This window comes from Pseudorca crassidens, chromosome 17, assembly GCF_039906515.1.
Source record: "Pseudorca crassidens isolate mPseCra1 chromosome 17, mPseCra1.hap1, whole genome shotgun sequence".
Lineage (NCBI taxonomy): Eukaryota > Metazoa > Chordata > Mammalia > Artiodactyla > Delphinidae > Pseudorca > Pseudorca crassidens.
In genome coordinates this window covers 3,998,636-4,021,488 of record NC_090312.1, presented here as the reverse complement: position 1 = coordinate 4,021,488, position 22,853 = coordinate 3,998,636, and the positions used below count along the sequence as shown (strand labels likewise).

The 22,853-nt window shown below is 50.0% G+C and overlaps 1 protein-coding gene across 7 annotated transcripts in view; it reads right to left on the bottom strand.

Annotated features, from left to right (window-relative positions):
* TRAPPC9 (trafficking protein particle complex subunit 9) overlaps positions 1 to 22,853 on the bottom strand; it is a 509,996-nt gene that overhangs the window by 377,887 nt on the left and 109,256 nt on the right. For all 7 annotated transcript variants that reach the window (XM_067712818.1, XM_067712816.1, XM_067712820.1 and 4 more), the window contains 4 exons: positions 20,405 to 20,531; positions 12,229 to 12,374; positions 4,678 to 4,763; positions 1,405 to 1,531 (listed from right to left, as the gene is read on the bottom strand). In XM_067712818.1, coding sequence (XP_067568919.1) covers positions 1,405 to 1,531; positions 4,678 to 4,763; positions 12,229 to 12,374; positions 20,405 to 20,531 — 486 coding nt within the window. The remainder of the gene's footprint in view (positions 1 to 1,404; positions 1,532 to 4,677; positions 4,764 to 12,228; positions 12,375 to 20,404; positions 20,532 to 22,853) is intronic.

Below are 22,853 nucleotides of genomic sequence, written 5' to 3'. Positions count from 1 at the left end.
CCAGGGGGAAGGGAAGGCTGCGCTAGGCACTGGAGAAGCACCAGGGTCACAAGTCTGGAGGCACACCAACGGAAGGAAAGCATGGCGTGTTTCCGGGACAGGAGTCGTATGAGCCGGCAGAGATGAGCAGGGCCCAATCACACAGGGCTCCACAGCCCTGGTAAGGCATGGAGCCCTGATGGAAAGCGCATGGTGAAGGTGCTAAGACTTCCACTTGCCCTGTGGAAAGGTCACGTGGCTGCAATATGGAAAGAGTGAGGGCAGAAACACCAGTCCTGATGCTTCTGTGACAAACTCTAGAAGAGGGTCCTGTTCTGTCAGACCAGCGCGGCTGTGGAGGTGGAGAGGGTGCGGATGACACGGTCAATGTGGTAGGGGGCAGTGAGGAGGAACAGGAGAAGGGAAGGATGACTCCCAGTGCCTGGGCAGGGAAACTGGCCAGACGGCAACGCCCTCGCTGGGACAGGACCACGGCAGGAGGGGGAGCTTGGGGGATGAGGTGACGGGCTCCGGCTGGGACATGCTGTATGTGACGTGCCCACGAGACAGCCAAGAAGATGGGTGGGAAGTGGCTGGATGTGCAGGTCCAGGAAAGGGGTCTGGACAGGAGACATGGCCCTGGGAATCAGCAGCATGGAGATGGGACCTGAAGCCAGGAAAGTAGATGACTCTGATGGGGCTGCCGAGAGACAGCAGGTGGAGAAAGGAGGGGAGGAGAGAGGAAGGGCGGGAGGGGGTGGGGGAGGGAGGAGAGGCAAGGGGAAGCAGGAGGGAGGGAGGGAAGGACAGAGCTGGGTGCAGATTGAAGGGTCGGGCTGAAGAAGAAGTGTCTGCAGAAGACACTGCCCCAGATGACAGGCAGAAGAGGCAGCAGAGACGCGAGGGTGACCAGGCGAGCGCACCCAGGAAGGAGGCAGGCAGCGGTGCCCAAGGCTGCTGAGCAGTGGAGCTGGACAAAATCTGAAATGTAGGCACTGGATTTAGCCGGAAAAATACTGCCAGTGGCCTCAGTGACAGCAGTTTTTGTGAGGTGACGGCTGGATGTGCAGGATGCGGTGGGTTAGAGAACCAGCACAGAGGTGGAAGAGTGGATTCAGCGTGTCCAGACAGCTCTCTGAAGAGGTCTGCTCGGAAGGAGAGACAGCAGATGAAGCCACAGAGAGAGGAAATCGTGGGCTCGGGGTGCGGGGGGGCAGGGGGTTTAACTGCAGTGGGAGAACCTTGGAGCGTGTTTGCAGGCTCCGGGGAAGACAGACAGGAGCGCGGGGGGTGCCCTCCACATCCCGCACGCTCTACATGGTTCGTGGCGTGTCCCAAAGCACCGCCATCCATCCGTGACCTGTTAATGGGCGAAGACCGGAATGCCGGGCAGCACAGGAACCAGCAGCCCCCGAACCTGCTTACCATTCACAGCAATCGTCCCCGTCGTCTGCGGGACCCCAACAAGCGTCACTGGGTAAAGACCAGACTCAGCCGGGAGGGAGAGTGCCGCGGGGAGAGATTCAAACTCAACTCCACTCGTGAGCAGCCCCTGGAGCAGGTGACAGAGGACGGCAATGAGCACGGCCCTAACCCAATCCCAAAGCCACCGCTCTTGGTCGGTCCCGATCGGCCCCCAAGCATCGTGCCTCGCCCACAGGAGAGCCCCGGGACTCTCAGAAGGAAAAGGCTCATAAGCGGCTCTTATAAAAGTCCACAGGGAATTGTAGAGATGTCCTCAAAGTGCGATGAACACAAAACAATCTCAAAGTGGACAGCACTGTGGGTGCCTGAACAACAATTCCATCTTTAATATTAGCCCCGCTTGATGTATTTTTAACATTTGTTCTGCTTTCTTGTTTTACCAAGTTGGAATGTAAATGAAAAGAAAAAATAAAATATTTTATTTAGAAACAAAATGAAAAACATGAAGTGTGGAAATAGATCATCAGTTAATATCCTTCCACCAGTGCCTCTGTGAATTACCAGTTCATCTCACTAAGCACCCGGCCGTATGCTTGACGGCGAACGAGACAGGCTCCCTGGCCTCCAGGAGCTGCCCCATGATTGCAGGACCTCTCCGCGCTCAGGACCTTCTCCTCAACACTGTAACAGAGGCCCCATCCAGCACAACAGCCAAGAGAAGAAAGAAACGGCATGAAAACAATTATTCACACACACAAAAACTGTGGAACCTACGAGGAAAACTGAACTAACAAGGGCACTTAGCCAAGTAACAAAGTCAGTATTAAAAAAGCAAAATTATTTCTATAATCTAGCACTAAACAAAACATATTAGAAAATAAAATATTACAAATACCATTAACAAGAGACCAAAAACATCCCTTATCTTGGAATAAGTCTAATGAGTGGTCTGTGAGATTCCCGCGCTGAAATCTACAGAAGATGGCTGAGATACATTAAAGAAGACCTAAATGTAGGAGGGATCCTGGATTCTTCCCAGGGGGCTTGTCCTCTGCAGTGCTATGGTCGAAGCAATCCTGAAACTCTTTTAGGTCTATCCCAGGAGCAAGCAGCTGAGAAGCGTGCTAATGTTGCTGTGCGCCCAGGTTCTCCCACTGGAGGGAAGGACGCTGATGTAGAAGGCAGGAAGGCGAGAAGGACCCTACGGAGACGGACTGGAATTGGAGGGATGTGTGAAGTCAGATGTGTGAAGTCTGTGTCTGTATTGCGTATATGCATGTCTAAGGGCACATGTATATGTATGTACACACACGTGCGGGTGTATGCATGTAGGTACGTGTGTAAGCACGTGTCTATGTGTGCATGCATGCAGACTTTTCCTAACCCTGTCTACAGAAAGTACCCAGAAGCAAAGGCTCTCCAATAACAATGAGCACACCTGCGCCCAGAGTCTGAGCAAAAGCATGAAATGATCTAACCATGTGTGAAACAGATGTAGTGGCCAAGAATGGAAGCAGAGAAACCCATTAGATGGCTATTGTCTCCAGGCAAAATATATTGGCATTTGATTTCTTTTTAAAATAGCTAAAGCAAATACGGCCAACTGTGAGCATTTGCTAAATGTGAATGGTGGATGTACAAGGGCTTATTATTCCCTGTAACATTTCATATGCTTGAAATATTCCATAATTTAATTTTTAAATTCTGAACATGATTTGTGGGCTATCTCCTAGTAGTAACTTATTTTATTCTTTGTTCTTCCTCATTTTTTATAAAAAGCACATATTACTTTTCAGCCAGATGTAAATGAAAGCTTCTTTTTAAGACTAAAAATATGTATAAGAAAGAATAGCAAGCATATGATACTTTAAGCACTTTGGGGGAAATTCTCTAAACAACTATTATTCCTGGTTTAGGCCAAGAGACAGAAAGTCACTAAAGGGCCTGACCAAGAGCTAAACCCTAAGGTTGGCACATTCTTGTGCAACCGGAGGAGGAGGGAACACTCATCCTTACAGGTCATTCTTGGAGTGACCTCAGGGTGGTAAGCTTAATATTCAGCTGAATTTCTAAGAGCTCCAACAGATTTGGGAAAACCATGTCTCACGCCGGAGGCCTAAACATCATCTTCAATAACTCCCAGTCTGCCTCTGAGCTCCCACTCACCCTGTGTCCTCAGTGGGGCCTCCCCTAACTCTCCACGCAGCTCCTGCAGCCCCTCATGCACCCCACCACGGCTCTGACCAAGGTCACGGCAGAGGCCAGGCCTGACGCGTGGCACGGGCCCTCAGCAGGACACCTGTACGGACAGCCCACCTCCCACCCTGAAAATGAGTCATAAAACCCCAAAGGAAGGCATCGCCCAGCTCAGCACCATCCTTCACACAATGCTGAAAATTTACAAAGTGGTTCTATACAATAGTAAGCATAGAGAAGACTTGAGGACTGGAATCCACCGATGGCGGAGGGCTCCGCTCTGGAAACACTAGGTCTAGCTTGGTGAGCCGTATGAATCTCCTTCCCGCTCACTGCAGAATTAGGGGAGCAGTTCCAATGGACAGCACTGCAAAAGGTGAGCCTCTAACGCCGTACACAAACACAGAAACAGAACATCAGATTTCAAACCCAAGGGAAACTTCGCATTAGCAGTGTAGCCGTTTATTCTCTTACGAATAAAGAGCTCGCTCTTCCCTTAGGCCTTGATCATCTTATCATCTTGTAGTAGTGCAGTAACAGTGATATTGAGTGGTGGGCTCAATACAGGGTTTGTAACCTTGCTAATCTCATGTAAATTTCAATATAATTATTTCAAATCTTATATGCAATCAACTAAGCTCTGTGTATGTTCAAATCCGAGATATCTCTGTTCATTGACTCACACGTCTCACTGCGTACCATGCACTAAAGACATGGGAATGTCAAGATGTAGTCTTCACTCACAAGAAGATTATAATCTTTGGCAAAACAAATATTAAAAACAGACATAGGGTTTCCCTGGTGGCGCAGTGGTTGAGAGTCCGCCTGCCGATGCAGGGGACACGGGTTCATGCTCCGGTCCGGGAAGATCCCACATGCTGCGGAGCGGCTGGGCCCGTGAGCCATGGCCGCTGAGCCTGCGCGTCCAGAGCCTGTGCTCCGCAACGGGAGAGGCCACAACAGTGAAAAAAACAGACATAGATTGTAGGCAGTATGCCTGAAATATTAAGTAAAAAAGTTATTTTAATGGTAAGTTGATGTCTAGCCCAAAAGGGTCAAATGATTCATGATACATACCATGTTTTCAACTCGGAGTTCAAATGGCATTGGGTTATATACCATCAGCTGAACTTCACACACATCTCCTTGAACCCACTGGAAATCTAGAAATACATACACACAGAAGAGTCCACGTTTTAGCTGGTGTTTCTGCACGTTTCACATGGTTTCAGATTACTCCCTGGCAATTTATTTTTCCAGTGAAGCAGTGGGCACTGCGATCATCCTGAGATACACAGTTTAAAGCTATTTTACTGCTACCTTTCTCCAATGCAAAGCACATCATCCCTGCCACTTGGATGCCTTGTGACTGATGCTTCCCTCCCTCAGTGCCAAGCGCAGCTGCACGAAACTGGAATCAATCCAGACAGCACTATTCTTGGTGTAGAGCCATACGTCACACAGACCTTTGCGGGCCCAGAGGCTGGTACTTAGGAAGGTGGCACCGTAGTCAATTTTAAGTGGCACATAGCGTGGTTTCTCTTTCCCCTCCCTAAGTTTGTGAGAGAAGACGGTGGCTTCTCCTCCCTGTCCACTCCCAGGTCAGCTGCAGTCCAACATCTACGGGAGGCAGAATTCTGAGATAACCCCCAAGACTCCCGGCCCCTGGTGTACATGCTGTGTCATCCTCTACCCCTGAGTGTGGAGATGACGATAGGCTATGTTATATAACAAAGGGGAAGGGGGCTTCCATATGTGATAAAGGCCCCCAAGCAGTAGGCTTTGACTTAATCAATGGGAGATTATCCTAGGAGAGCCTGGCCTACTCAGGTGAGCCCTTGGAAGGGAACATACCCATCCTGAGTGAAAAGATTCAAAGCATGAGAGGATGCACGATGGAGGCCATGTGGCCAGGACCCAAGAACGGCTGCTATGAGCTGAAAGTGGTCCAGCTGACAGCCAGCAAGAGAACAGAGACGTCAGTCCTACAACCACAAGGAATGGATGAAGAACCTGAGGGAGACTGGAAACAGATCCTTCCCAGTTGAGCCTCCAGATGAGAACACAGCCCCACCTGACACCTGGATTTCAGCCTGCAAGACTCTGAGCAGAGGACCTAGCTAACACATGCTGGACTCATGACAGTAACAGTGAGAAAATAAACTTGTGTTCTTTAAGCCACTAAATTGGTGGTCATCTGTTACACACAAAAGAAAAGTAATACGGTCCCCATCCCCACTCCACTGCCCTCTCCTCCCCTTAAGAGTCTCCATTAGGCAAACTGGAAGGGGCTTCAGAACCAAGTAACACGTGTTGGGCAGGAGGTACTGTCCAGCCCTTGGAAGGCTGTCTCTTACTCTTCATAATGACCTGGTGAGGTAGATATTACAATCCCACTGTTACAAGGCAGGTACTCAAGGTCCAAAGAGGTTAATAAACGTGCTGGGAATCAGACAGCCAGTAAGTGGGGCAGCAGGGATTCAAGCCCAGGTCTTTGAACTCAGAGAAGTATCTAGACTGGACAGTGGTGGTTAAAGGGTTTTTTCTACAGTAGACACTAAGATCTACTGATTAGAATTCTTCAGCTTTCACAGGCTTTCATAAAGACACCATTTTTCCCAAACACTTCACCCCAGGTCCCCTGCACAGAGACTAAGACAGGTTGCACCAAACCTATGGCATCCTGAAATTGCATGCAGTGAAGAAGGAGCCCACCAGGTGAGTTAGTTTTCAAAGTGCTTGCACAAGCAGGTACCCATTTGAGCCTCTTGACAATACAGTGAAGCAGTCAGCAGAGCACGTATCACCCCCATTCACCAACAAGGAACACTGAACCGTCCACCATCGATGGCCCTAATGAATGAGGCAGCCGAGTCCAATCTCCGTGTGCCTGGCCCCAAAGCCTCTGCTGCTCCCAGGCTGCTGCTCTCCCCCCGTTGGCTCCAGGAACCCACCTCTCTTCACCCAGCCTCAGGCTGAGAACCTCTGCGGGAGGGAGGGGTCACAGAAGTCCTTCTGCAGAGACACGGTGCTCCCACCCCCATCTTCAGCGGCATCACTGAGCCCATCACTGCCTCAGCGGCCAGCACCCCAGCCCTTCCTCACTGCCAATGAAAATGTCATTTGTTTTAACAGCTTGCTATGCCTGATAACGAAGGAACTGTTTGTCTTCTCTACCACGGTCAAATAACCATCATTTCAAAATTCATTTTCCTGGGGTTCTGAAAGGAATCGTTTATACTTGCACAGTCCTAGTCACTAAAGGTAAACCTAAGATAAATCCCTGATTACAGGAATAGTTATTTGTCTGAGAGGAGATCATCTCCTTCCTAAGCCTTAGTGTGTCAAAGCACACGGTGGGGGCTTCCCTGGTGGCGCAGTGGTTGAGAGTCCGCCTGCCGATGCAGGGGACACAGATTCATGCCCCGGTCCAGGAAGATCCCACATGCCGCGGAGCGGCTGGGCCCGTGAGCCATGGCTGCTGAGCCTGTGCGTCCGGAGCCTGTGCTCCGCAACGGGAGAGGCCAAAGCAGTGAGAGGCCCGCATATTGCAAAAAAAACCCAAAAAACAAAAAGAAGCACACGGTGGGGCCCCTTCCTCGATATTTTGTCCCAGAAACCACAGGAAGGAACAGCATCGAAGGCTATGAAACACCCTCTGTATCGGGCCCTCTGCACACTGTATTGCACAGCCCCCATGTGTGTTCTTAGCCGTGGACAAACAACATCTTTCGGTGGCTTCTGTTGACAAGCTCCTCTCTTTCCACCACACTGGCTGGACCCATCTGGCGGGTGACGCTCCTGATTCCTCACGGCGTCCCCAGCACCTTGGACAGTGCACACAGCGCTGCTCACAGCCTTCTGAGAAAGGCTGCTGGATGCTTCAGAACATTATCTCACTTGACCCTCAGAAGAATCCTCGTGAGCTTCTGGCGCCCGGTCTCTGTAGACGGCACAACTGCAGCCCAGGGAGGCCCGGCGGCAGCCCAAGGCCATCTGACAGCTCCGGCCTGGCCAGGCCACCAAGTCTCCTCCGGGGCAGCTGTCGAGCCGGGCGAGAAGCCCAGCTCCACCACCAAGCCCTGGCACAAATTAGGCTCAGGACATGTACAGTCATCACCTCGGCGTGGAGTCTAACTCGGACGACAGAGATGCTAGCAACACACAGATGGAAAGACTGATAAATTATTCCAAGATAGCGTGGAAAATGGTCGTCTCAGGAACTGCCTCAAGGGTTTCTTCTTCTCTAATATTCTGTGCCGCTTGCTGTGATAACTCCCCCAATTATAAGGTTCATTTATAGAGATTGGGATTCTAGGTTAAAGACGTGCGATTCTTCAAACCTCCAGGCAGGTTCTCGCTGATGAGTCTGTTGCTAAAAAGATATTAGAAGCCACAGAATATAAATTACATGTTCGTACCCATGGGTCTTCAACAAACAACATGCATCTTGGCTGAAGTTTCTGTTATATCCCCAGAAGTCTTGCATCATCCACTGGATTTGTCCTCAGCCCAGATGAACAGGTGCTTCTTTCTCACTGTTATGAGGAGCCGTATTTAAAGGAAAAGGTCCCTGGGCTTTGTTTGAGTCACAAACCATGGACATAGCCTGAGCTCTGTCCTTACTAGCTACCTGACCTAGGGCAGGAATTTACAATCACTCGGTTGTAATGTTCTCATCTGTAAGTTGGGAACACAACACTTGCAGCATCACACGGTCATGAGAATCGCTGGATAAGGTGGAAGCCCTCTGCAGCAGATGCAGGGTGTTCTTTTCATAAAAGGAAGCCTCAGCAGTTTCTGAAGATCAGAGAGGAAGAAAATCAAGAGGAAAGGCCAGCTGCATGGGCAGTGACCCTGCAGCCACACTGTGCCAGGCTCGGGGCCACATTCTGCTTAACGCTGTCCCTGTCTCCAATTTCCTCATAATTTTTGAACAAGGCGGCCCCACAAATCATGCAGCTGGTCCTGGGAAGGAGTCTCACTCTTCCAGTCCCCCAAATCGTCTCTGGAAGTTTCTCTAAACAAAATGGGTGAAAGTTTCCTAAAATGTCCTTTAGGGGAGAAAGCTTATCATCAACCCTAACGAGATCCAAAAAGACCAGCCAGAGACTCCTAGGAGGTCCAAGAGACAAGCCTCATTAACTCTGTAATGACAGGTCCAGGTCCACCCAGGGGAAAAGGGGCCCAGAAAGTGACCTGCCCACCATCAAGAAACAGTGAGACTCGGACTGGAACAAGCCCCAGCCCCCCACACCTCCAAAGAGATCAAAGGAGGCACCCGCACTGGCAGACGCGCACTGCTCGCCAACATGCGCTGGAGCAGCCCGGGACCCGGCCTCCCTGCTCAACCACGATGTCCCCCCGGCTCCCCTGCTCCCAGACTCCCCAGCATGCTCTCCAGAGCAGAGAAACAGTAGGGAGGCTGCGGCTGTCTTTCAAAATCGACAGACTGAAATGAGAATGTCAAAGCAGGTCAGTGCTTTGTGACCACCTAGAGGGGTGGGATAGGGAGCGTGGGAGGGAGGGAGACGCAAGAGGGAAGAGATATGGGAACATATGTATATGTATAACTGATTCACTTTGTTATAAAGCAGAAACTAACGCACCATTGTAAAGCAATTATACTCCAATAAAGATGTAAAAAAAAAAAAAAGACTTGCCTTCACACAACACAGTGCCTGCGGGGGGCGGGCCTGCCCCCCTGACAACCAGGAAACAGTTGCAGCTGGTCACTCGTTCTTTTTCACGGACATTTACTGCTCGCCCTTTGCTGGACCATGGAGAGGGGGCCACAGCCCCTGCCACTGCCACCACCGCAGCCCAGGCTGCCACAGCTGTGGTCACCCTGCACCACCACCACCGCCACCACCCAGGGGACCCCCAGGAGTGGAATGGCCCCTGCCCTCCTGCACCTTCACCCCCACCGGGGAGACCCTCATGGCAGCCGGCTGGCAGGGAAGTCAGGGAAACGTTCAGCCCAAGCAGCACCGGGGGAATGGCGGGTCGGGGTCAGAGGACTAAGAGGCAGTACCTGACCTCCGATATACATCTGTGTACACTGATTTGTTTCACCCTTACAATGCCTGATAAGTGATAGGGGCAGCCACGCCTACGTGATGGATGTGAGAACAAAAGAGCAAAATCATTTCCCAGGATGCAAATGGAAAACGTTCAAACAATATCTGTCGTTTTAAATATATTTAGTTACTACCTGTCACTTGCCTCTAACTTCTACGTACACCTCACGACAGCAAGGACCACGCCTGCACTTCTCACCGTTAGAACCCACAGGGCTGGGCTGCCACATGCCTCACACACAGGGAAACTCGGGGAGTTCACTGATGGATGAGAGAAGGAACCAATGAACCAATGAAGGACTGAACCAAGAGACACGCACGCGCGCACGCACGCACATCGAGGCTGTAGCGTGCTATATGCTTAGGGCTTCTGCTTTCAGAAATGTACCAGAATTTACAATCAGATGCTATTTTTTAAGGGCATCACCCCATATTTCTTCCTTTATTTTCTTGTTTTAACTAGAGCCCTCCGAGCCACACCTTAGAAGCCCACCTGCTCGTCTGGGCCAGCTCTGCTTCCTGAGCCCCCGGGAGGCCTTCCTAAGTCTCAGCTCATCCCATACATATGATCTCCCCAAACTCAACAGGTGAGTCCCAGGTGCTGCTGGCGGCGGACCTAGTTTCAGAGCAGTAGGATATTCAACTTCCCGGGTATTACACTGCCTTGCTGTCGAAGCTGACCTGGAGGATGCGGGAGGTGGGCAGCTGTGTGTTATCATTGACTGAGGCCCATGCCAGGCGTGCTGCACACATTAGGGAAAGCTGGAGGGCCCTGGTTAGAACAGCACACTTGATCTGAAAAATTGGGAGTTTCTCATTTCTCTGAGTTTGCTTCTTCATCTGGAAAAGGGAGGTAAAAATTACTTCCTCCAAAACTACTAGGAAAACTAACTGAGCTAAAATGTGACAGCATTATACAAAGCACAACTTGAATCAAAGAAATGGTGAGCATTACCAGAAAGCACAGGGTCGCTTTAGCACTCCTGCCCTCACTATGCCCTCTGTCTTAGGGAACAGCTTAGAAACACTCATTTTTCAAGGTGTTCAGGGGTTTAATACTTGTGAATGAGGTTTTTTATGAGATCTTCATAGACTCCAAGAAACTCTCCTGCTGGCGTGAGCGTAAGGAATCTCCACCGAGGCTATGGGCTGTGCGTCGTGCCTGGCCTTGAGCTCCACGGTACGGGGCAAAGGCTCTGCTGTGCAGCCAGTTACCCACCCGGAATCTCAGCTTCCTTGTCTGTAAAATGGGGTCACACCATCCACCCCACTCCTTCATTCACTCCACACTGTTCTAGCAGGGGGAGACGGGGAGGACAGGAACATAAACAGAGGGACGCATCTAGGTGCTGTGAAGGGCAACCGGCAGTGAGGGGAGAGTGGGGAGAAGTGGCCCATGAGGTGCGGGTCAGAGGCAGCCTCTCTGAGCGGGGCCCGCAGAGTGAGCGAGGTGGGCAGGGGGTGAGCTCTAGGCAGAGGCGCAGCGAGCCCTGAGACTGGAACGAGACAGCACGTCCAAAGAACAGAAAGCAGCCGTGTGGCTGGAGCCGAGGGCCACGAGTGGAAAGGTGGGAGGTGAGCGGGAAAGGCAGCAAGAGCGTGGCTGGCGCTGTCAGGAGAGCCCGCCGCCCGGCTACGGGGCGTGACAGGACACGTGCATCCTGGGAAGAAGGGCCTCATGAGGTCAGGACGCCTTCGCCTACATCAGGGCTAAGAAGTTAAAGGAGGAAAAAGGACAGAAGGAGAAGCGAGCGCTGACTTGCAAAAGCTTCGCACGACTTCTACCGAAACCCCAACCAGTGACGGGCCTCTCAGTCCTTTAACTCTGTCACTGCGACTTGCAGGCACCACGATCTCAAAATGCGAGGGGCCCGAGGAGGGGAAAGCTGGCCAGAAATGAGGCCTGCAGCACGGCCAGGCTTTGGGAAGGACACGGAGGGAGCCCTGGGGTCCGCGGTGAGGAAGGAGAGGTGTGGCCGTGGGCTGGGACATGGCCGGGGAGCCGAGCACACAGAAGGGCACACTGGAGATTCTCAGGAACGCGTGTTCCGCTCCCGGTCAACCCCAAGACCATCTCATCTCCCCTTGCTGAGCCACCAGGCATCTCGGAAGTGGCGATCGTTAGTGCGCTACAAAACAAGCGCTGTCAGCGTTCAAAGGGGAAAATGCTACGAGGTCCTTATGCCCCAGTCAGTCCTGAACATAAGTCAACCTTTAATCTCCTTTGATGATTCCGAAGTTACTCCAGGCCTTGGGAAATCACCCTAATCTCCTAGTACCTCTCTTCTGTAGTTTACATAAGTCTCAGATAACAGAGGTCTTCTGGTTTCTAGAACTTCCACAAAAACTGCCTTTTACGAAATAGATATCAAAAAGTCAGGTCTATAGGCAATGGCCTGGCTAAGGCAGCAAACTGAATAAACCTGGATGAGGGTATATACACACGTGCACGAATGAACTGCAGTCAAGTCTCAAGCTTTAAAATCTAGACGAGCCACCAGGAGCTGGGCAGCAGAGCACAGCCAGCAAGCCAGCATGGGCGGCCTACCTATTTTCCTGTTCCGCTCCTCCCCACGGTTGTGTGCGATGATCGGTGAGTAGATGAAGGGGCTCTTGGTCGACACGCTCTGGCCCAGCAAGCTTTTCATTTTCTGTGGCCGGAGGCTGGCAGGAAGGTTCAACAGTTTCACATGCCTGTGGTTCCAAAGGGAACAAAAATACTTCAGCTGCCTGTTCGCTTGGGTTCAGCGTAAATACGACCAGGTATCGGATGTTAGAACGACAGTAAATCAAGCAGCAGATAAACTGAAGGGAGGAAAAGTACTCAATTTCACAGAACAAAGCGGAAGAAGGCTGCACACAACCGCTCCAGACCATCCCAGGGAGAGAAGACGTCCACGCCGGGCAGCAGCCACGCCCCTGGGCCACTGCACTGCGGCCAGAGGGGCCGCTGGAAACTGGTGACAGCAGGAGACCGTACACCCTTCAACCCCAGCACCTGTGACCTCCCTTGGGAGCAGCTGGGCAAGACAGGGCCCAGGGTCTGGAAAGCCCTGAGGCCTGAGGCTGAAGGGACAGGGTTGGGGAAGGGCTGGAAGGTGGGCGGGACCCTTACTGCTCCTCCCTCCCCATCTGCAGCCCCTTTGCAGGAGGTAAGGCCGGAGGGTGGCGAGGGGAAACAGCGCACGTCCCTCAAGGGAGACAAACCACTTGAAGCGGTGCGCTGGCCTCCAGCTCTCTCCCTTCCTCTGTAAGGCCGCAGGTGGACGTGGCGTGGATCACTGAGTAACCTCAGGGAGGCCAGCCACCCTGGAGAACTCACTGCCCAAATGGTATCAGACTCTGTGTGAGTGGGACTTAAATCTGGGTTGCAGTGAGGGCTAATTTTTCTGAGATTTTAGGGATAATTTCTCTGCCACAGCACAGGCTAACCTATAACTGACTATATCTATATCTACATCTATACCTACATCTATACCTACATCTATACCTATATCTATATCTATATCTATATCTATATCTATATATCTATATCTATATATATACCCTATAGAGACCCCCTCACGGAATCCACAAAATCACGCCTTTCTCAGCTGAAGGACTCCCAGCCATCTAGGGCAACCCTACCCGGCACACAGGCAACCCCAACTCACTCAACCGTCACTGACAGCTCCCCGAGCCCGGCCCCGGGAGAGTGAGGGTCACGCGCGTGACTCCCACCTATGCCCACAACGATGCAAGGAAGCAGACGGTGCTTGCACACCAAAGCCCTTCAACAAGGGTTGTATCTTGCACACCTTCTCTGACTCTTCTTGTCGTTGCAGACCCCTCCGGCATGCTCTTCTCGTGCGGGATCAGAATCACTTTGTTTTCTATTTGTTGCAGTTCAGTTGTGAGCTTTCCAAGGACAGGGGTACCCAGGGCCCCATTTGCCTCTCCAGTACTGGTGCAATACTTCAATGCAGAGCTCTCGATAAATGTTGCATGAATAAACTCCCAAAAGCTGGATTTCAACCTCAGCTTCCAAATCTTCCAAAACGGTATATTTAAGGCTAAGCAGTTTATCCCTAACAGTTGCAAATCCCAGCCCTTTGTGCACATTCAAAAAATACCAGCTGCGCTGCACTGGGACGAGGGTGGGCAAGCCTTCACACTGGCCGAGATGCCACGTCTGATGTGCATCTAACACCCACCACATCCAACCCAGGGGGATTCGCCTGCTCCTGAGAAGCAGCTTCAACAGACACAGACCTGACTGCAGTCTGAAGGACCTACCAGCTGGGCAACGGGCACAGATGGCTTCATCTCCCTGGACCTCAACCCTCTCACTTATGAAATAGGAAAAATAATCGGCACCTGATAATGCTCTGCAGAAGGAGGACACCTCCTTTCCCCGGTTCCATGTTTCCATGAGGAGGGACATCCTTAGGGTCGTGGTCCTAACCTCGCTCTTGCCCACCCTCACTCCTCCCAAGGGAGGTGGTGAATTTGGAAGGAGAACCAGCGTGTGCACCTCTCAGGCCCTGCCGAGAGCACGTATTCAGTCCTGCTCTCTGCACGGACAGAACAGAGCCTGTCTCACGAAAAAGCACACCGTCACCCGGCTCTGCCAGAGGCTGGGGCACAGGTGGACAGCGCTGAGCCACTGCCATCCACCTGAGACAGACGCTTCTTTCTGCTGATTCCAAACTCAGGCAGAGAAGGGGAGTGGTCTGAAGCAGAAACCTTCGTACCTTCGCAGGGTACTTTGAGGACTGAGTTAACATGCGTCAAGCACCTGTAATAGTGCCTGTCACCTAACAGGTGCACAAAAGCCTTTCTCTTTCCTCCCTAAAACAACACTCGTTTACAGGCACAGAGAGCCAAGTCCCTGCGCAAAGGTCACAACACCGCACCGGGACAAAGAAGCGAAGTGTTGGTCCCAGTGATGTTAGAGCAGCCTGGGAACCTTAGACCAGCACCGTCCACTCGAGCCTTTAAGTTTACTCATCTGTAAAATGATACCATTTTCTTGCAACACAAATAGCATTCTACTCTGTGCCACCGTCGCCACCTAAAAATGAGATGTCATCTGTGATTCTAGGAATCATGTACACAAGCACAGAAATTCCAGATCACATAAAAGCTTACTAAAATATGCAGAGGAATTCTGAGGGCGTGGTCAGCCAGAAAAGTAACCCGACAAGCAGTCATGGCATTCATTTATAACTCAAAATCTAGCATCAAATGTCTGTTTATAAAATGTACCCAGAAAAACAATCATTCAAGGCACCTGACCTAGAGGAAATATAATTCATTTAGCATAAATTTCTGTGGAACTAATAATATTATATCTGGTTTATGAAGCTGCCAACAGTAAAGCAGAATTCCAGGGATGAAGTGTCCAAACCAAGGATTATTTTTAGGGATTCCACTTGGAAACAGTTGACATTTTAAAATCTGACTTCTCAGTATACCGTGGCTAATTAGGACCATGCAAAGCAGTGGTGGAACACTAATTAGGAAAGTGATATAAAACATATTGGTGGGAAGAATGACACAGGAAAAAACAGCTCACTTTTTCTTTCTTGGTTTTTAATTCCTCAAGCTTATTCACAGGGGAGACATATCTAAGAACCTCCCGGGGCTTCCCTGGTGGCGCAGTGGTTAAGAATCCACCTGCCAACACAGGGGACACGGGTTCGAGCCCTGGTCCAGGAAGATCCCACATGCCGTGGAGCAACTAAGCCCATGCGCCACAACTACTGAGCCTGTGCTCTAGAGCCCGCGAGCCACAACTACTGAGCCCACGCGCCACAACTACTGAAGCCCGCGCGCCTAGAGCCCACGCTCTGCAACAAGAGAAGCCACCGCAATGAGAAGCCCGCACACCACAACAAAGAGTAGCCCCTGCTCGCCACAACTAGAGAAAGCCCACGTGCAGTGACGAAGACCCAATGCAGCCAAAAATAAATAAAATAAAATAAAATAAATAAATTTATTAAAAAAAAAAAAAGAACCTCCTGGATATCTCTGTACAGATGGGCAATGGCCAAAACTGGCCACACCTTCCACATTTGGAACAACGTGAGGTCATCCACTGTCTCAAGTCCGGGCATGACGGAGACAGCTGGAGAGGACCCACTACGCCAGCCAGGGCAGTGGTGCAAGGCTTCCCTGCTTCACAAACCAAGAAAAACTGCCCTGATAGCATGGCCTCTAAGCCCCTTTTTGAATAAACACCTGAAATCCTTCCTCAAATACAATTAACTTAAAAGCTGGAGTTTTAAAAGTACCAAGGCCACTCAAAACGACTCCAAGCTCATCCTGACTGGAGGGTTTCGATCCTTATCAATTAAAGCAGCCTCATCCACCCTGGCTCTCTGCCAGGCTGAAGCTCAAGGTCAGCTCATCAAAGAAACAATCAGTTCATCCCCACCCCACCCCCGTCTCACCCCAAATTAAAGACCCACTGGTTTCCTGTAAATGGCATCTAAACTCTACCCCAGTTTCTTCTTTAATAATTCACAATTTGTAGCGTGTGAACAATCTACAGGATTATTAGTGGCTTTTGCGTACATTATTGTTTTTGCAAATTCTGTAAGGAGTAACATGAACTTCCCTCTGCTTTAACTCTGGACAGTAGTAACTGATATGGGTTTGGCAGTCTCCTGGCACATGGGATCTTGGCATGTTGACCATCACTGAGTCCCTGGCCCTTAGTATTGAGCCAAGCACATCTTAGGTACTCTATAAATATCCGATTAGTTGAATTTCAGAACAAAATTAAAACAGGGATCTATATTGGCCCTTTTTTAAATTAAATTGCACACAACTTTGGGGTGAACCCAGTTCATGCTCCCATGCTACACAGAACAAGTAAATATTTTCCTATAAATTGATGAAATGCCTTTATTGTCAAAAACAAGGAAAGTCCTCACCAGAAAAAAAGGCTCCACTCATCTCTTCCAAAACCAGAAGTATAAATATGAGGCACCACTAACATTAAATTAGCTCATGTCTAACAATTCTATTCAGCAAGTCTGATCATTTACTCATGAATATGGACATTTTTCAGGAGCTTCGGTCTTCAAAGCCCTTCCTATAGCTACAGGGGGTGTCTTGCAATGACTGACTTGAATTTTTGTTTTGAATTAAACTGACTTAAACATTAAGTCCATGTTTTCCAGGCATATGTCCTTGAAACATTTGGTTAGAACATTAAAATAGTCCCAGACTAGTTTTCTAAGAAAAAACATTGGCCGGGTCCATGGGTACTGTGTCAGCCCTCTCCAGAGAGAGACGAGGAACACTGATTGTGTGACAGAGCAACAATCCCACACGCAGTGTGAACACAACCATTCCACACAAAGTCACCTACCCTGCTCCAGGTCCTGACTGAACACCAGTAATATGGGTCTGCCACCCTCAGTCAGCATCACAGAGCACCTACCATCACCCTTTTTTTTCTCCTGAGAATATAACTTTGAATTCTCTGCTGCCTGACTCTTGCCAAAAGCTGACTTACGAGAAATCACCTTCATGAAGGAGTGCTTGATGTATAAACAGTCCGTCCGTTACGCTACGTATGGCTGGGACAGTCCAGACTGCTGTATTAGACTGCTCGTCTTAGCTCAGGCTGCTCTAACAGAATACCATCGTCCAGGCATCTTAAACAACAATACTCATCTCTCACAGTCTGAAGGCTGAAGTCTGAGACCAGTGTGCCGGCATGATCGGGTTCTGCTGAGGGCCCTCTCCCTGGCTCACAGACATGGTCACTGTATCCTCATGTGGAGAAGAGAAAGAGCTCTGGTCCCTTCATCTCCTTATAAGGGCACTAATCCCATCATGGGGGCCCCATCCTAAACCTAATCAGCCCCCCAAGGCCTCACCTCCAAATATCATCCCACTGGGGTCAGGTCATTGGCAGATGAATTTGGGGGGGACACAGTCCACAGCAGAGCTGCATGTTTGGACCACACTGCTCTGTCCTCTGGGAGAACTGGATGTACCCAACCCCCTCTGGCATCAAGCCTGTAGTTTGCACTGAGGAATGCCACGAACAAAACAACCATGAGAACCTGCTTCAGATTTTTGTAGGGATATTTTTGAGGACATTATTCAATATGTTCCCTTTAAGAGAACCCACAAGAGGGGTTTCCACAAGCCTCCTTACTGTGAAGAGGTGTATTTCTCCAGTGTGACTGGTTTGTGTCTGCTTATGAGACAGAGAGTTTTGTAACCAATCACATTTCCTCCTATACCCATTGTTAGTTAATTATTGACATATGATTAACGGAATCATGCTTTTCCCCCATCTCCAGCCATTATGTAGGACCCTTACTTACCTTTCACTCTGGTGACTTTATTTTTAACATAACATTTCTATGAGCTGCCTCAAATGTTTTATGAAAACACGGCAAAATGTGTACCTGCATCACAATTACTTGAAACCATTCTGGGGCGAGCCCAGTTCATGCTAGACTAAGATCTGAAGGGCAAGCTTATTTGTTGATGAGAATAGATGGGAAAGAAGCTTCCTTCCCCTTTCTCTCCCGCCCCGGCAATTCAGCCCTGCCTGAGTCCATTACGGAGGGCAAAGCCAGGTACGCATCTGAGCAGGCGACAGGGCAGAGGGCACGCTGGCCGGAGTGGGGCAAGAGGGGCCTGGGGGGCTGGGGCAGCAGCACAGCCTGGCCATCAGAGCTCCCCATGGGGAGGGAGGTCAACCTGATAACCACTGGTAACCAGCAGGGGAACTGACCAAATGAGTAACCATACTGAGGCTAATGGGAGACAGGTTTCCCCCAGTCTGAGAAGGGAGTTACAGATTTCAGGAAAGTAGAAGGATCCCCTAAGACGTTGGGTGGAACTGGAGGTATCAGTATGAACTCACGGTTTCCAATACATAGAAATAGACGCAGAAATAACCATGGACATGAACATGCAATGAGGAACGCATGTACATAAATAGATATTGCCTCGTTCTACCCACTGCGAGCAGCAACGCCCCAATGGTAAGGAGCACACACAGCACCCAGATCTTAACTTAGATTCTGTTCTCCACTGAAAGGACCAGGGCTCTTGGAAGAAATGGCTAACACAGGGCTGGGAGCAGGGACTCAGATCTGAGTCCATAACCCCAGCAGAGGCAGTGGAGAGCAAAGGGCATTTGTGGAGGCTCCTGAAAGAAAGAAGCTTCGTCTTTCCCCCACAGGTGTTGCCTCTCTCTTCTCCCAGACACTGCAGGATGAGGAGCTGCGGCTGCCCCCCTGATACCACCTGGGGCCTGAGACTAAAGCCTCACTGCAGAGGGCACAGCTGAGAGGGGAGAGAAGACAGGTTCTGATGAGGTGGCCTGAAGCCTGGCCCCAGCCCTGCCCGAATCCCTCTCCTGGACTTTGTAGGTGTGTGTGCCATAAATTCCCTTTTGCCTAAGATAGTCTGGGCCAAGTATTCTGCCAACTGCTATGCAAAGAATTCTGATGGGTAGACCTGTTCATTCACCCAACACACATGAGCACCCAAGGGCTACAAAGACAAAGCCCTCTTCAGGTAGCCCTCAGTCAAAAAGAACAAAGATGTATCGTATAACCAAGTTCTGTAAATGAAACAGAAGAAAGACATAAGAGATACTGCTGGCTGGCTAACCCAGCACCATTTCTAACCCCCTTCTCCCTATCCCACCTACAGTACAGAGACTGGGAGAGTTAAACATGTATTTCCTCAGCCTCTCTTACAACTAGCGGTGGCCACGAGATGCACTTCTGGTCAAGGAAACTGGGGCAGAAGCCTACTATGAATCCGTCCAGATGATTTTTGCTTTCCTAGTAAACAAAAGATAGGTTCCCTGGCCCTGCCCCTTCCTCCTTCATCCTGTCTTGGATGTTGATGTGTTATCTGGAGCTGCAGCAGCCATTTGGTCATCAGGGGGTAAAGACAGAGTTGCAGAGAGGCCACCTGTCTCCAAGTTCTTGATAAATAAGAAAAATCACCCCTTATTTGTGATCCACTGCTAGGTTTTCTACTCTTTGCACTGAAATAATTGGTAATTTATACAGAAGGTGTAATTACTTCTATCTGGGTGGCTCTAGAAAAAGGCTTTATGGAGGAGATAATCCTTGAACTACATCTTGAAAGATGCCTGAATGTCACCAGGCAGAGCAAGGGAGGGAAAGGCGCTGCAAGCAGAAGGTGGAGCCTGAGCAGAGGAATGAAACCCCCCGCACATTCTGCCTACTCAGTGATTCCAGAAGGGCGTGCAGGGCTGGGGGTCCAGGAAGGGGCTCACAGTCAGTCTGGAGACAGAGCAGGCCGCAGATGGTCTTGTAAGCCACTCAAAGCAAGCGAGGTGCAGGCGCCCCCCCGGGCCCGTGCGCAGGGGTGAACAGTCTAGGAAAGTGGGCCCTACCGGATGCGGGTAAGTGCGAGCGCCACAAGGCCTGGTTGGCCTCCACTGCACAGAGGGCCACGTCTCGGCCATGGAACCGGGCAGACACGGGTTTGCGGGGCTCTGCCGGCAGACAAGCACGTGACCATGGCAGTTCTCCGATGGCCCTGGCCTGATTCTCTGGTCTATAAAACACACTTCACAGGCGATGGCTGCGACTTAACGAGATGACGGACCAGATACACAGCCAACCCAAACCAGGAACTCTTCTAAAGATCTGCATCCCTGATCAGACCAAAGACAGACGCTGGGAGCGAAGCTCACCTTCCGCACCCCGGCCAGCCTGTCCTACCTGACGATGGGAAGTTTGGTGAAGGGCACCGGGGGCAGTGTGAGGCCATCGGGGAGGGTGATGAGCTCCATGGTTCCGGGACACTTGGAGGTATAGTTCTCCAGGCTTTGCGTCACATCCTTTTTTTCTGATGAGAAAATAAAAACAAAATAAAGGTTAATTAAACCAAAGAAAAGGGGGAGTGGGGGGGGGGGTTGTTTTGCTCTATTTTATTTTTTTGAGCAAAAATAAAATTTTTAACCCAAATACTTAACAGTCCAGTGAGTCCAGTCTTCTGAGAGAAATAAAGGGGCAGTGACCAAAAGAGACAAAAAGAAAATAGCAGCTTTATTCAATTTACTTAAATAATCACTAGCAGCTGCTCCATTTAAGGGCCTGTGGATAAAAAGGAAATTAAGTCACCATCTTCTAGGAGATTTCATTTTCCAAGATAATAAATCCTTATCAAATTCCAAGAAGGTCAATGGGCAGGCAGGACTGGAGAATATTTTATTACTTAATAAATATTTTTCCAGCAATTACTAGGTACCAAGCAAAATGCCAGGCCCTGTCCCCAAGGAGTGTACAGTCCATCTGTATAACAGATATTTAAGCAAATAATTACAAACCAGTATTTTTATGTAAAAGTAGAGCTTTGTGAGATAAGGCTGGTTTTCTCCACCCCATCCCTGTCCCTTTCACTAGGAGGGAGGAGAAGAGGATGCAGGTAATAGTGAATAATGTTTGCTTATCACCCATGACGCACCCTAGACACGTGCTCACGGGCTCTGTAACACTCCGGAGCTCAAGGGTGCTTCCAGCTGGAAAACTCGAAGTAACTCGGAAAGGCAGGCATCACTGTGCCCATTTTGCAAACGAGAAAACCGAGCCCAACTGAAGTTAAAGTCGTGTCAAAAATCCCGTGTTTGGCCCTCAGCCTGTGATCTCCACACTCCCACACTGTTTGGAAGAATTAAGGAGTCAGGGATCGGGGGTTCACTCCTGGCCTGTTTCCTGTCACTGCTGGCAGGGAGAGTGGAGGACCTGGAGAGAAGAGGGACAGAGCGGCACAGCCATGGGGGCGAGACTCTGGGCCATGAAGTTAGACCAGGTTCCAGTACATGGCTTGGTCTTTCCCCATCTGTGGTGTGACCACCTGATGGGAAACCTTAACCTCCCATCTAAAGAATTTCTAAGGGTGAATTAAAAACAGTGGCTGGTGGACATGAGACTGAGCTCAGAGGAACGATGGCACTGTCACCACTGTCATACCGGTGCCTGCAGGGAATTCGAGGACGTCACAGAGAGTGGTGCAGGGCTGCGCGGTGAGGCTGCTGGCTCCACTGACCGGCGACCATACAAAACAAGATCCAGGCAGAGAATGACTAGATCTCAGGCACATACATTAATGGGTTAACTGTGCCACAGGGCTTTTCTGTGTCTAAGCATCATTCCTTAGAGAACAGGGGGGCAGAAAAGCAACCAGAATTAATCTAGATACGACACAGTAATGTTAATTTGCAGCATGAACAAAATTCTTTAAATAATCAAATCATCTTCAATTTACAGGTGACAAATCTCCCAAGGGGCTCCCGCTGATAACATATAAGTGACCTAATTTGCCTAATGTTGGGTAGAGCACTCGTGGTTTAGGTACCTTATTATAAGGCTGAATTATGCCCTCCCAGTAAACCCTGCTGAAATGAAGAAAGGAATGAACCTATTAATGATGCCCAGTGCCACCTGCAAAGTTACCCAAGAAGGAACAGTACCCGGGGTGTTCTGCTCAGCTGGCTGCACAGAACAGGACGGACACGCAGGGACGCACTGCAGGATCTCCTTCTGAGAATCTCCCGTGTCTGTACTTTAGCCTCTTCTTCTGGGCACTGTTCCCTGGAAGACTTTCCCACGTGGGGTATAAGACTGGCTGTGGAAGCCAGGTGAAGCGGTCAACGCCCCATATGCATTTAGTCCCCTCGATTTCAACAGGACCCTGCTCTCCAGCTGTGCCTGTGACTCCAGCACATATGCTTTCTTTTTACTCCGTCAGGCGAAATACTAATCTTCTGCGGAGAGGGCAGAGGGACAGCCACCTGCTTCCAGAGCAGAGAAGGAGATCTGGGGACACAATCAACTCATGAGATGCTTTACAGCTAATTCTCCCACCGTCACGGCCCTCGTCACATCACCCCCAGAGCACCGCTGCCTTCTGGGGCCTCTTCCCTGCCTTCCCACTACCTGACAACTTCACTGTCACTTTAGTGGGGTTTCCAGGGTTAAATGCTTATGTTCAATTGTCAGTGTGGTCCATCCGTTAGAAAGTTCTCATCAACCTTCCTCCTGACAGAGCTGAGCACCTGCTGTATGTTGTTGCCCAGATCTATTTTTATCAAGGATTCTAAAGTGGTAATTTTTTAATTCTCTAATTAAAAAGGATTTTCCCTCATCAACCGTTTGGTGATCCTGAAAC